Consider the following 14,359-nt stretch of genomic DNA (forward strand, 5'->3'; position numbering starts at 1 on the left):
GTCAACTGAACCTGCCCTGAGCTGTGGGCAGAAGGTTCATGACAACAGAAACCTGAGCAGCGCACTGTGGAAGGTTTTGTTATGCTTTTAATTAACATTTGAAACACATAAGGCATATGGTAACATTTGACAGAGGAGCAGTACACATTGTAGTCATGTAAACAGCAGTGGCACAGTTGTCTTCCGTCCAACTTGGTTACACGCACAAAGCGAAATATATTTTTTAAACAAAAGATTTGCTATGTGTCTGTAGGATGAGCATCACTCATATCACAAATCTGCAAATCAACACAATTCAGACAGTACAGACCAGACCATATGCTGTAAGAGGCTCACTCAGAGTCTAACACGTTTCACATCATGCTCATGTACTACTTGCCAATAACACTTTGCCGTCACGAGGGCTCAGCACACCAGAGACTAAGCAACCAGAGTGGTTTAACACCTATGAGAGCAGCTGTCAGCAGGCCAGGATCCTGCACCAGCTGAAGCCTCACACACACAGTGCTTCTTACTTCTCCCTGGCCAATCAATTCTAGTTTAATACAGGTGTCTGGAACAAAACATAGAGCTGAACTCCTTCCCAGAGCACCTGGCAGGGGCCACACTCCTCTGTGCAAGCAGAAGCTACCTCTGCTCCCTCCCCCTCCTGCAGCCACCTTGCAACACAAGTGAGCTTCAGAGAAACCGAAGAGTCAAAAATGTGGCAACCACTGCCAGGTGATAGCAAAGGAGTTGCACTTTGTCCAAGACCAGCAGCACCAGGCTGGAGGCCACTGCAGCAGCGACAGGAGAGGCCCTTGTGCCGAGCCCACTGCAGCAGGCAGGGCTGTGAGTGCCTCCTTCGCTCATCAACTCCTTACACTTCCACTTGGATTCCTCATGGCACAACCTTTGAGCCAGACAATCAGAAAAATAAACATTAAATTGCACTTCTGGAATGGCACACATGATTAAGTACAGGAATCTCCCAGTTCTTCAGTAGCACAACTCTGCCCTAAACAAGCAACATTGAATGGAATGATTTTTATCCTAGGGTTTCGTTTTGGTTTTTTTTTTTTGCTTTGGTCCTTAGTATACAAACTGGCTGGTTAACTTGATTAAGACACTTGAAGTTGTTTTACATAGGTTCAACACTTACTGGCCCTTAGAAAAGTAAAGTAAAAAACCAAAACACAACCAACCGCACCCACCTAAAGCAGAGCTTGGAGCAGGGGTGGAGGATTGCAAGGTTACATTTAATCTTGGTCTTCCTGTAGAAAACACTGTTGCTACCAAGAGACACAAAATAGCCAGTGCAGAACTCGAACAGGCAGTAACTGCTTGGCATTCCTGCCTCGATAAAGGCTTCAGGAATTTCTGGGTAGAAGACATGAGAGCCCAAAGAGAGCCAGGATTGTTTCCAAAGAGCCAAGGCTGGAGCAGCTGATAAAGCCTCACTCAAGGCTGGCTCTGGAGCCAAACAGCTGCCCTGGGAGAGAAACAAGGGCTTTACAACAGGTCTTATGGTCTGGGGGGTACAGAACCATCAGGTCAGCCTCAGAAAGGCTGGAACACCCGGGGAGAGGACAGCTAATTCACGGAAAGTCCAATGACATCACCAGTGTTCACAAAACAGAGCTAATAAGAGTCAAAACAGGGTTTTGGCAATACTTTGAAAGGCCGGAATGGAAAAGGCCCCAGTGACTTCCTAGTCATGCAGCAGAAGGCACCGAGATGCTGCTCCCCGTGGCACACAGGAGGCAGCAGGGCAGAGGGGTCTGATGGGGAGCTGTGAGGCTCCTGGGCTGTGAGAGCCCTGCCTGACCCAAGGCCATCCACGTAAGGCACTGAGCACGGGATTGGCTCAGAATAAAGCAGGGAGAGGATGTTAAAATGAAACACACCATAACAACTTTCCCTTTTACAATCCTGCAGCGCTGGAAGGTGTGTGGGGTTGTGTGCCTTTTGAGCACACTGCCCTGTCATCAAGGTGAAGTCCAGTTTCTCAGAGGAACAGGTGCAGACTTTCCATTTCAGCAATTTAGACAGTCCTTCTGTTTTCACACCTGGTAAAGCAGCATCAGACACGGTTGGATTCAATCTAAATTAGCACAACAGGGCAGGTTGAAAGAAGCAGCAAGATTTTGGATTCAGAAAGGTAAAAAGTTGTGCTTGAGAGTTCCATCAGCCTGTGTTTATGAAGTTGAAGAGATGAACTGACAAGGATCTGTGAGAGGACTCCAGACTCCTCTGAGGTTGTGGGGAACAGGGTTGTTGCAATATTTAAACTTAGCCAGGGCAGGACCCCTGGAAGCTGTGCCTACACGTTTCTAAAGAACTCTGGACTGAGCCCAAGCACCTGAACCACAAGCTGCACTGATAAACAGGAGTCCCACTGGAGCAGGCTGAAGGAGAAGCCAGAGAGGAATCCCAGCCCTGTGTGGCTCTCTTGGTGGTGGGACTGCATGCCTGGCCCTGTGCCCAGCAGGTACCTGCCCTCCTTGGGCCTTGGGACCTCCCTGTGGGCTAGTTAAGCAGGTTTCTAGTCTCAGGGTTTTGCTTCTGGAGCATGAGTTCTTCCATGATGGACAGCTCTTCTTGGTGCCCTTGGGTTTACCATTTCAAATCCAAAATGAAGCCCAAAAGCCCACCACACCTACATCCCATGACAAGTAAGCACCGGAGTTGCCCAGGGCTGCAAGTGAGGTCCAGTGGGAAGGACAGCATCACCCAGGACTCAAGGTGCTCACAGAGCTGGGCTTAGGTCTCTAACACAGCTCTCTTCCCAAATACACACAAGGAAAGAAAAGCAGAAGAGAAGCACAGTTCTGGTACAGGGAGGAGCATCCCAGGTAGCTCCTAAACCCTCAGTGCTGGAGCCCCAAGACAAAGATTCAGGGGAAGAAAACTCAAGCCCTGCTGCAGGAAATGAACTGGGACACAAGGGAAAACTGCTCAGGACGTGCGGGTCAAGAGGCTGGGCTGTTTATCATCTAACTGCTACCCTGGCAACAGCTTCACTAACCAGTGTGCCACAGGGAGAGCCAGCCCAGGCTACTGGGCAGCCAGCCCACAGGACTGGCTCTTGAAAGTTACTTCCCAAACTGCAACACCTCCTCAGCACACAGGGCCCTGCACAAAGCAATAACAGGGGATTATTTTGTTTCCATCTCAATGAAGTCCAATTCAACACTGCAGCCCTTGGAAATACAAAGACAAGGGTGAAGCCCTAACAATACCAGCTTGGAGCCCAACATAATAAAGCACAGAGCCAACATCAATTGTTCCAGTCGTTTGTGACACAGTTGAGTCCTTATGGTCTCTAAGAATCGGACACTGCTCAGATCTCTCTATACAATTTGGAAATAGAAAATGGACAGGATCAGGTTACCTAATTGAAACTTTTCTTCTGTAGTCAGACACAGCCCAGCCCAGCCTGTCAGGGTATTTACTGACTGCACAAAAAAGTGACTGCAAATGAAGTATGATATGCCATAGACTCCAAATTTGCCAGGATGGCCAAGGCAAAACCATCAGGAGCTGTTACTATCTGGCTGTGTTAGTGGCCTACAAAAAGCAGAGGGAATAGAGCCGGGTTACTGTGAACAGAAGTTGCTGGAATTAAACTAGGCCAGCTGTGGTTTTCCTTTGGCTGTGGAGGAAACATCCTACATTTGGCCAATCCTCTGCTGAACAGGCTTCCCAAAGCTGACAGTGCAAACGCTTCAGCAGGGCTCAGTTTCTGCAGAGATACTTGGCAGTTGTTACAGTACATTGTGCCGTGACTCTACAGTGACAGGCTGTGCAGTTGTTAGTCACCAACTGCTTGGAAGCTTCAGCCTCACTGCCAGAGAAAAATAAGGTTAGTCTGGAAATTCAGTGGAGAAACAAGTGGTTAGAAAACAGTATGAAACAGACAGGTTTCAAAAGAGAGAGCAGGAGGCATATCTGGCAAAGGGTCAGTCACAACAAGAGCATGCAAACCTCAGCTGAATGATAAACCATGATGTTCTTGTACTGGTGAAAGATGGAAGATACTGATCTGTCCATTTCCAGGTCCCAAAGAGATCAGGGAGTTAAACCATGAATTCATAATCTGCATACATCTCTTCTCCTTAGTTCTCTGCTTTCTTAGATTCTTCCTTGGGTGCTTCAGGAACCAGGATGACCTTTCCAACATTCTTCTTTTCTTGCATCTGCTTCATAGCCTCTGCCACCTGGAAGCAAAAGGAGTCTGGTGAGACCCCCACCCACTGCAGGGTGCATCCCTGCTCTTCCTGAGGCATAACTGGGAGGCAGCTTTCCAGTTCAAGCAAGTCCCAAGCATCCAGATGCCTCTGCTCAGGTGTGTTTTGGACAGACCTGGGCAACCACCCCAGAAGGCCCATAGGAAACTACACTCAAGAATTCACACAGCCTTAACACACAATGCTCTGCTCACACAAATGTGGAAGTGCAGTGTGTGTCACCACAGCTTCCTCTCCAAAGGGAGGAATCCAGCCACCTCCCAGGAAAACAAAGCCCCCACCAGCTACACAAAACAATATATGCACAGAATTGTATTATTATTATCATTATTTTCAAGCACCTGGGCCAGGCCTGGAATCAAAGCTTTCCTTAAGCCTTTGCATCAGACTAGTTCTCAGGTTCTCAGATCATCACTGATCATCACTAAATTCTTTGCTCCCCTACAGCAAGTCCTGCCCCAGCACAGGATTCCCAAGGGAAGAGCCTGACTCTGCCTGGACACATCAATGCAATAACCCTGAGCAGAGCAGAGCTGGTGAAAAACCTGCTGCTCCCTTCTAATGTCCTCATTCTGCTTCACTGCCTGGGCTCTTTTGCACTCTTGGAAGGGCAGCAGCAACCTCCCCATCTGTTTGCTTAATTACAGGGTACAGAATACTCAGGGCTTACTCCAGTCTGATGGATAACCCAGCCCCCAGCCCATGGAGCACAGCTGAGCCCCTGTCCTGCTCCACAGGGACAATGTCTGGCACTGCCCAGCCCTTTGCATTGGAGCAGAACAGCCCAGCCACTTTACTCAGCCTTAATATTTTAAAAGTAATAAGGTGCTGAATGCCCAAGAACAGATGGTTATTCAACATTTTCAACAGTTCAGGCACCATCAACAAGGTGCTGACTCTGTACCACTGCTTGCCTGTAGGTCAGCTCAGACTCACCTGATCAAAGGGCCACACAGAGTCTATTTTGGGCTTGATTTTGCCTTGACTGTACAGGTTAACCAGCTTGGCTACAACGCTTCTGAGAAGCTCAACTTCTTCATCCATATATCCAAGATGGTAGCCACACACAGCCTTGTTCTGGTGCAGGAGCTGCAAGGCAGTGATGCTGAACTGGTTCCACCAGGTTTTAGCCATAGCCATGAGGTTCTTCTTCTGCCCAGTGAGCAGGTTTGCTACACCTTAAAAGGAGGCAAGCCACAGATAAGTTGGAACACAACACAAAAGGCAATGGCCATCCCATGAACAGCTCAGACCACGCACAGGGGAACAGCTACCCAGCATAGTGAGGGACAGAGCTGAGAACTGGATCACAGCAGAACTGTCCAGCTGAGCTGCAATGGAGACAGGCACCTGCCTCAGCCTCAGGATCCACAGAATTTGGATTATCAGCACTCATATGGCAAAAATGCAGAATAACTACTCTCTCTGGCCCTCCTAAGGCAGCAGCAGTGCAGCTAGACTGCAGTGCTGGCAGAGGTAAGAAAGGGTTACAAGGGACTTGCAGCCAGGCTGGCAGGACAGCTTTCCCCTACTCCTCCAGCCCTGCATCTTCAGGGGAATGACACGCTGCAGTGGCTGGGACAACCAAAGCAGCACACTGCTGCAAGTGTCTGGAATCCCACTGGGGGTTGTGTGAGGGCTTTGTCTATGGGACAAAATCACAGTGTTCCAGGGCTGGGGAATGGAGAGATAAGTATTCAGTAGCCTCAAACCTCATCTCCCACACATCCTCTGAAAGAAAAGCAAGGCTGTGCATTAACTCAGCCTAGACAAAGCAGCTATGCCAGTATTCCTCCCTGAGGACATTCCAGCTTCCCCTGCAGGCACCAGCTTTTACTCCAAGAGAGATTTCACCATTGGAGGGAAGAGCCTTGGAGCCTGTGAACAGGCTCTGAGGGCAAGACACAAATCTCACTCCCCTCAGTGCTTCACCAAGCCAAAGCATCCTGAAGACCTTAATGAAATAACAGAACTGCAACACACAGTGCAATGAGGAACAGTCCCTGACAGCCATGCACCCAGACATGGAGCATTCCTCTCTGGATCCCATTCCACCATCACACAGCCCCTGCGTTTGGGCACTTGGCTCACACTCACCATAAGTGATGAGTTTGCCCATCGGCTTCAACAGGTTAAAAGCTTTGGACGTATCAGATCCTCCCAGAGGGTCCAGGACAATGTCAACACCTAGAGATGGAATTAGAAGTAAATAGAAGTTTCTTTGCAATTGAAAGAAATGCAGGACAGTTGCAGAAGTCCTCCACCACATCATACCTTTGGGAGAGATTTTCCGGACCTCCTCTGCGTAATCCATCGTTCGGTAGTCAATGGGGTGAGCAACTCCACTCTCCTTGAGTGAATCGTGCTTGGAGGCAGATGCTGTGCCAAAAATGGTGACATTTTCTACAGTCTTGCACAGCTGGATGGCAGCAGTTCCCACACCACCTGAAAATCAGCAGTGAGAAAGATTTAGAAGCAAACAGCCCTAGCAGTCAGAAAATCCTCTGAGCAGGTAAATTATCCCTGCCTGTACCAACCACACAGCACAGCAGCCTGGGGAACAGAGGCTCTGCCTGGTGAGGTTGATGCCTGGGACACACAGGGAGAGACTGACCCCAGCTGCTGGGAAATGGGGTCAGCACAAAGCCTGCATCTCTGCTAGGGGATATTTTGTCAGTCCAGTCCGATTCTGATCATTTCCTCACCCATGTCAATTATTCAGAAACTGCATGGCGAAACCAAGAGTCTCAGCATGGTCTGGCAAGAATTATTTACCTGCAGCCATGTGGATGAGGACACTCTGGTTGGGTCTCAGGTTTCCAAAGTCAAACAGAATCATGTAGGCAGTGATGTAGTTAACAAGAAGAGCAGCGGCTTCCTCGAAGCTCATCCCCTCAGGCATTGGGAAAGTCTGACTGGCCGGCACATTCACAACTTCTTGCCAGAGCCCTGACCTAGCCAGGACCATTACCTTATCGCCAACCTAAAATCAGAGGACAAGGCGGTCTGAAACAAGCCCCCAAGGCTAGCACAAGCCATTAGACCCTTGCCCTTGGCATGTCAGAGCTAGTGCATACACACAGTTCTCTGTGCAGAGGTCTGCAGAGACTGCAGCACCCCTGGACTCAGGCAGGAGACCACAGCCTGCTCCCTCCCCATCGGGAGACTGGAGCACAGCACCTCTCACCACAGACCTGGGCACACACCAGGAACCTCAGAGAGACCACAGGCACTCCAGGCTCTGCCTTTGTAGTGGCACCCAAAACTAAACTGTGGTTGCCCAAACCAACCATTGGATCCACGCTGGATCACCAAGGCAAGAGGGATGAGGACCATGTCCTGCCCTCCTTGCTTAAGCTGGGAGCAGAAATCTGAACACGAAAAATATTACTGCTGCTCCTTGCAAGGATCACCCTGCCAAGAGACAGGAGCCTTTGGGAAACGTTTAGTAGCATCAATCATAGAAAATGCACGTTCAAACTTAGGAAAACCTCCTGAATCGAAGGCACGCGGCCGTCCCCAGCTCCTCCCCGCGGCTGCGGCCCCTCAGCCCGGCCCGTCGGGTGGCAGCGCTCCCGTCCCCCCGGAGCAGCGGGGCCGGCCGGGGGATTGCTGCCCGCCCTGCCCCTTTGTCCACGGCCTTTGTCCGCCCGGAGCCCCCGCGGGTGGGATCGGAGGGGCTCCCGGCGGGGACTCAGCGCTGCCGGGGCCGAGCGGCCCGCCCGCCCCGACGGGGAGCGCCGGTCCCGGGCCGGCCGGCAGCGCCGGGGGAGCGCCGGGGGCTGCGGGCACCGGGCCCGGCCAGGGGCGGGGTCGGCCGGGGCCGCACCTGCGGGGCGGTTCGGGGCCAGCGGGCCGGGCCGCCCTCACCTGTCGGTCGCGGACACCGTCGCCGAGGGCGCGGACGGTACCGGCGCACTCCATGCCGGGGCAGACGGGCGGCGGCGGCAGGCGGTCGTACAGGCCCTGCCGCGCCATCAGGTCGGCGAAATTGAGGCCGCAGGCGCGGACGCTCACCGAGACCTCTCCGGGCCGCGGGTCAGCGCCGCGCCGCGCCTGCACCTTCACCTTGTCGTAGCCGCCGAACCCCGTCAGCACCAGCGCCCGGTGCTCGGCCGCCTCCCCGCCGCCCGTCGGCGGCTCGGGGCCGGGGACCGGCTCGGGGGCGGCGGAGGCCGGGGCCGGCTCGGCGGACATGGCGGTGCGGAGCGGAGAGAGCGGCTGCGGGCGCGGCGGTGGCGGCGGCGGGCGGGGAAGAGCCGGGGCGCGGCCGGGGGCGGAGCGGCTCGGGCGGGGCAGCGCGGAGCAGCGGCGGCGGGCGTGGCGGTGCTCCCGGTCAGCCCCCGCGCCCGCTCCCCCAGCCCTACCCGGCCCCCGCCGCCACCAACCATCTTCTTTTTTGTCTTTTATATTCCTTCCTTTTTTTATTTTTTTTCTTTTTTTATATTTTTTTTCCCGCTAATTGATTCCTTTCGAACAAACACGCTGCTCGCGTCCTCCCTGGGGACATGGCTGAAATGGCAGTTTTGCTGGAGCATCATTTCCCTGAGTTACTTCTATAATTGATAGCGCGGAAATCCTGACACTTGTGGGGAGTTTAGTGGCTGTGGCTCTGCTCGCGGCCCTGCGATGGCTGCGGGCAACAGAGGCACGGCTACACACAGGTCGGAGGGAGGAGCAGAGCACTAGTCCTGCAGCTAAAGGAAAATAAATTAGGCAGTGTTTGCAGACAGATCGCTGGATCCAGCCTCTCTTTCTGCCAGCAGACATCAGCCTCCTCCATGAGCTCACTGCTCGGGTCACTGTTCGGCTCCCAGAATCCACACTGACCATCGGGAATGCCGATTCCGTGCCATTTTGTGCAGAGTAGAATCCACACCTCAGTTGTCCGGCCTTGGTGAACCCATCTCTAACAACCTGCAGCCACTGCAGGGTGACTGCTCAAGAGAGCAAATCAGAGAGCCCCCCAGAGCAGAAAAATATCCGTGCCCAAAAAGAAAACACAAACCACCTGGAGGATAATCAGTGTGCTGGGAAATTTCTGTGTCATTCCCAAGCCAAGCAAAACCCAGCACAGTGCCTGCACAGGGCTGGGCATTCCCAGCACCGTGAAGCTCTGGCTGGCCCATGGATCAGCAAACCCTGGCATCTCCAGGGCTGCAGGAGCCCCAGCGTGGCCCGCTGAGCTGGGCTGCAGGAGCTCTGCATGGCTGTGTCCTGCAGGGCCACACTTCGGGCTGCCCTGAGGCTGACAGAGCCCGGGACTGCTCAGGAAGAGAAGCACAAAGACAGGAAAGGAGGCAGGAGGACAGAGCCTGGGGCAGGCTGCACATCGTGTGGTTCTGCTGTGTGGCAGATTTATGGGTGTTGAGGTGGCTGCAGTGGGAACAAGGAGGAGACTCAAGTCCAGTTGCACGACAGCACCACAGTCCAGCTTTACCCTTTGTTTGCCATTGGTCAGCTCTGAGAAATACAGATTTGCCTTCCTGATGTGTGAGCATTTCCCACACCCCAGATTAGAAAGAAACAGTCAAAGCAATCCTTTATCTTCTACTGCTCTTCCTAGGAGCTTTCCTAGCCTTCCTTCTTTCAGTGATTTATATTCACAGTGGTCAGGGCTCTTGTGGTGGATGAAACATGCTGGTCCAAAGGGAGCCTCCATCGACCCCAGAGTTCAGGGGATGATCCCCAGAGGCTGAATGGTCAGTGAAGGCAGTGGATTTGGGAAGTCAAATTCCTCTTCTGCAAGTCTGCTGCAGCTGTGTGAAGCTCTGGAGCAGACTGGACAGGACAGGGACATTTCTGCACAGTGGCAGGTCTCTGTGGTTGGGCAGGACGCTCTTCCTGCCTTGGTATCTTTCGTGTTTCTGAGTCAGTTTTTCCTTATCAGCTCAGTCTGTAACATTTCCCCTGTAAATCCTTGCCCACTTCACTTTGTGTCCTGCTGGGGTAGTTTTCTCACTGCATTGAAGCAGCAGGGTTAAGGTCAGTCCTGGCTTGATGCTGCTCTGGAATTGGTGTGTGAAGCCAATTGTTTTGGGGAGCAGCCAGGGAGGTGCTGGTGCTGGCAGGGGCTGGGGATTTGCAGCTGGCAAACTCTGAGCTTGCAGACCTGGGATCCCCAGCACAACACAGGACACTGGTGCAGAACAGCAAGGGAGCATTAGCTAGAGAACTGTTTTTCCTGGTGGAATTGGTGCTCACTGCTCTAACCCATTTTCCATCAAGCTCTCCAAATGTGAACTTTTGCTGCCCAGAAGCACAGGGCCAAGGGCCCTCCTGAATGGTGTTGACTTGTGATTTACAGCCAGAGGTGGGCACAGGCCACCGAGGTAACTGTTCTCATTCTCTCTCTGCCAGACACTCAGCTTTCCAGCAGCCCTGCACCTCTCTGTAAGCTGCTGTCCTGCTTTTTCCAGCCTCCTGCAGTCCCCCCTGATCCCCTGAAAGGGGTTGAGGAGGATATGCCACAGTAGGAGCAGTGCCAGCTCCCCTGCCTGGCCCTTTGTTTCTTATTCTTTTATTTCTGTGAAGGGCTCTAGCAGTCCCTCTCCCCTGCCCTCAAGGACATCTTAACAATGACCAGGCAGAAGATTAAAAAAAACCACAACTGGCAGCAGTTTTCTTGTCAGCAGGCAGCTGCCTGTGCCAGTTCCCAGGGCTCTCTCAGCACAGTACCCCAGAGGCTCAGGCCCACAAAAGCTTTACCTTGCAGGGCAGGGCTTCTTGAGACCCCACTGCTGGCCAGGGGCTGGCTGCCAGACAGGGGGTGGCTCCACTGCACAGGTGAAGTGCTCAGACCCAGGGTTCCCCATTCCAGCTCTGACCCTGACCTGGTGCCACCAGCCCCCTCTTCTGCTCTGCTGGTGCTGCCCATGCTCCTCGAGCCCCCCTGCTCCCTGAGCCCCCAGCTGCAGGCCAGGCCAAGGGCTCAGCTTGGGAAGCAGCTGTGGGGCTGCAGTCAGCCCCCATGGGCTGCCAGGACCCACACCCACGCTTTCAGGGTATACAGTTTGGTATCCTGGCTCTACAGCACGTGTTGACCTTGATCCATCTACTTGGATTTGTTGGGAACTCAAGAAAGATTCCTCCTGACTCTGTTCTGCCTTTATTTCACCCATGCATGCAGCATGTTAGGATGCACAGAGAGGAAGACACAGACAAGATGTCCCACCTGCATCACACGTACCAGGAATGCTGTGCCTCCTGGGTGACACTGTGCCTGTATCACAGTAAATTACATTTAGATTTGACAGGTAGAGCAGCAGGTGGAAGAGATCTGACACAACCCCTCAGACATACCTGCCACTCACAGCTGCAGTTCCCTGCGCTGCTGTTTTGATCACAGAGACAAATTGAGGCAGTTGTCAAGTGCAAACTGAAGCTCAGTGGACGGCAGCTCACTCCTCAAACTGGCAGGAGACTGAGCACAGAGCATCATTCCCACAATGCATGGGCTGTGGGAATTCTCCAGCCTCTTCCCCTGCACAAGCCCAGCAGCAGAGGCTGCAGATGTGCAGCATGAGCAAATTGCATGGCTGGCATGGGGCCAGTTTCCAGGTGTGCACAGAACTTTATCCCACTGTGTCCTCCTCTGGAAGGAGGCACTTTCTCCACTGCAGTCTTTGGAGAAATCATGTGAAATGAGAAGTCTCCTTAGCTTCAACTTTATGTCACAACATCAATAATTTACTGACAATTATAGTCCCAGAATTACAGGCTTAGCACATCCACATGCTGTGCATCCATGAGAACCCCATCATCTGGTCAATGTGTCTTACCTCGCTGAAAATGCACAGGCTTGCCTCTGTGTGCTGAGGCTTTCTGGGGTACAGCAGGCAGGCTTGGGCAGCGTGGCTGTGCCTTGGATCAAGGCCTGAGTTTCTCTGCACCATCATCATCTCTGCTGCTGTCCGAGGGCCCTGGCTCCTGGCAGGCTCTGGCACTGCTGCTCCTCAGCAGCGCCAGCTGCTCGGTGTTTCCCTGGCTCACCCCAGGAACACGAGCAGTTCTGCAGAGAACAGCAAGGGTGGGACTGAAACACATCAGGGCACAGCAGTGGGTCTGCAGAGAAAAGACCCTCACCTGAGCCCAGCACAGCTGCAGCAGCCCTGCAGAGAAGCACCATCCCTCAGATGCAGCAGCCTTCCCACCAGCCTGCAGCCTCACAGACACAGGCATACACAGCCTAGAGGATGCTGCCTCACTGGCTTTGGGCCTGCAGAAAGTAAAACTTTAAAAAACTGCTTTTTCTCCAATTTGTGTTTGGGATATGCAATTCATTTTTTAAATTAAATGGAAAAGACACGGAAGATCTGAGGGTTTCTTTCTGTTCATCCCTTGTCCACCCCACCTCCACCACTCTCCACATGAAAATGAATTGCAAAACTGAACGTATGATTTCAAATGTGAAGGCAGTGGAGATCACTCCTACTGCTGAAGGAGCCATTTCCACTCAGCACCTCTGCCAGGGAACGCTCAGCTGGGCTTGCTCCATCACCCTGACAGCCGGTGCTCTGCGCTGGAGCTGCAGCCACGCAGGCAGCCCTGGCAGAAAGGGAGTGATGGGAACCATGTGTGGGTGCTGCACTGCCTCCACCCAGAGCGAGGGCGAGGGCAAGGGCAAGGCCAGCACAGCTCTGGGAGCTGCAGTTCAAGTAGCTGGATCCAGCCCAGAACAGGACGTGTGTGGCAAGGAGGTTTCTGCACCCAAGAGGACTGAATCAGCTGTTTTCCTCCTCCCACCCTAAGTCTCTTTTTAATTCTTCATGCTGCAGTGCCTCTCCAAGGAGCATCCTGTTCCCTGGAGGAGAGTGACCAGCTGTGGCCAACCTATGGAGTCCCCCAGACCCCTCATTTCTCTCCAGCTGCTACTGGGCCTGATGAACCCTGAGGAGAGATGTTTGGGGAGGGAGAGGGGGAGAAAAGGGAGCTGCTCACCTCCAGGCGTGCTTCTGAGGCTCCAGATCACTGTCTCGATACAGAGAGATCCGCAGCAGTAATTGAGGCATTGTGCTTCCTCAGCCTCTAGCACACATGTTCTGACTGCAGTCTTTCCAGCAGAAGCCTTGGCAGTTGAATGCCTCCTTGCTTTAATCCCTGAGATTGCTGAAGGATGCTGCTTTCATCTGATAACATTTATGGACTGTTATAATGAGCTTTGGCTTGCTGAGATAAATTAAATTGCTCACCCAGAGGTGCAAACTTCATTAATGCCAGCAGTGAGTCAGATCAGCACTATTCTAGCCCAGAATGTAAACAGGCTGGACACATGAAAGGGGATTTGGCTGGGATTTTTTTCTCTTTATTTTTTTTAACCTTCCTAATTGCTGCTGATTTGTATTCTTTTGCTGCATCTCTACTGCTTTTCTACCTCTTTATCTTCTAGGGGAAAGCATCAAATGAGACACCACTCTGGGCTGAAAGATTTAACTCCAAGTGTTCATAGTTAGCAATACTCTACAGTTTGGCCTGGATGGTTTCTAGCTCTTCCCCATATTTGATAAGTCCAAAAAGATATTTAAGACTAGACCTGGCAAGACACTAAAGTGTGTCCCTTATTTCTGTCCCAGGCTGGGAAATGAGACATTTCACACTGAGACAAATGTCTAAGAGAAAATGGGTAAGAAGTGATCAATCATCACAAAAATCCAGGAAACTGTCACTGCATGGTGTGATGAGCAGGAGCTTTGTCTGTGTCCAGGGTGACATCAGTGCACCTCTCACCAGGTGTAGCTGTGCTTCTTGCAGGGACCATGGCCATGTGACAGACTACAGGACACTGCTCACTCCCTAATTCTCTTGCTGAAGTTTGTTTGAAGTTCAGTCCAGAGCCTGTGATTGGCAGTACAGGACCAAACTTTGGGGCTCTGCAGACCAGAACAAGATATCCCAGGGTCCAGGTTTCAGGTTGTGGGTCCTTCAGTGAAAGCTGGCTTCTTGTGGTATGTTTTCCCAGTGCAGGATGTCTTCCAGTTTCTTTGCACAGAAAATGGTATAAATATAACACAATCAATTTAATTCATAATAGCAATTAAGACCCCGAGAGGGTGGATCAGCAAGGGAGGATCCAGCCACTGGGGAAGCACTTCCAGGAGCAAACGTGTGAGAGCCATCTGTCGCCTCTCCAC

The 14,359-nt window shown here is 52.3% G+C and overlaps 1 protein-coding gene across 1 annotated transcript; it reads right to left on the minus strand.

Annotated features, from left to right (window-relative positions):
• Positions 1–65: 65 nt before the first annotated feature.
• VAT1 (vesicle amine transport 1) lies at positions 66–8,486 on the minus strand. Its single transcript, XM_058857907.1, has 6 exons — positions 8,100–8,486; positions 7,005–7,212; positions 6,504–6,674; positions 6,327–6,416; positions 5,166–5,407; positions 66–4,199 (listed from the first exon to the last, which is right to left on the minus strand). Exons 1-6 carry the CDS (start codon positions 8,424–8,426, stop codon positions 4,098–4,100), a joined length of 1,140 nt encoding a protein of 379 aa, XP_058713890.1. The 5' UTR covers positions 8,427–8,486; the 3' UTR covers positions 66–4,097.
• Between the last annotated feature and the right edge of the window lie 5,873 nt (positions 8,487–14,359).

This window comes from Poecile atricapillus, chromosome 27, assembly GCF_030490865.1.
Source record: "Poecile atricapillus isolate bPoeAtr1 chromosome 27, bPoeAtr1.hap1, whole genome shotgun sequence".
Classification (NCBI taxonomy): Eukaryota; Metazoa; Chordata; class Aves; order Passeriformes; family Paridae; genus Poecile; species Poecile atricapillus.

Coding starts and splice junctions, on each gene's coding strand:
- VAT1 (XM_058857907.1), bottom strand. CDS start 8,426: ATGTCCGCCGAGCCGGCCCCGGCCTCCGCCGCCCCCGAGCCGGTCCCC. Junction 7,213..8,099: donor ACGGTGTCCGCGACCGACAG/GTGAGGGCGGCC, acceptor CTCTGATTTTAG/GTTGGCGATAAGGTAATGGT. Junction 5,408..6,326: donor GGGCAAACTCATCACTTATG/GTGAGTGTGAGC, acceptor CCTCCTTTTAAG/GTGTAGCAAACCTGCTCACT.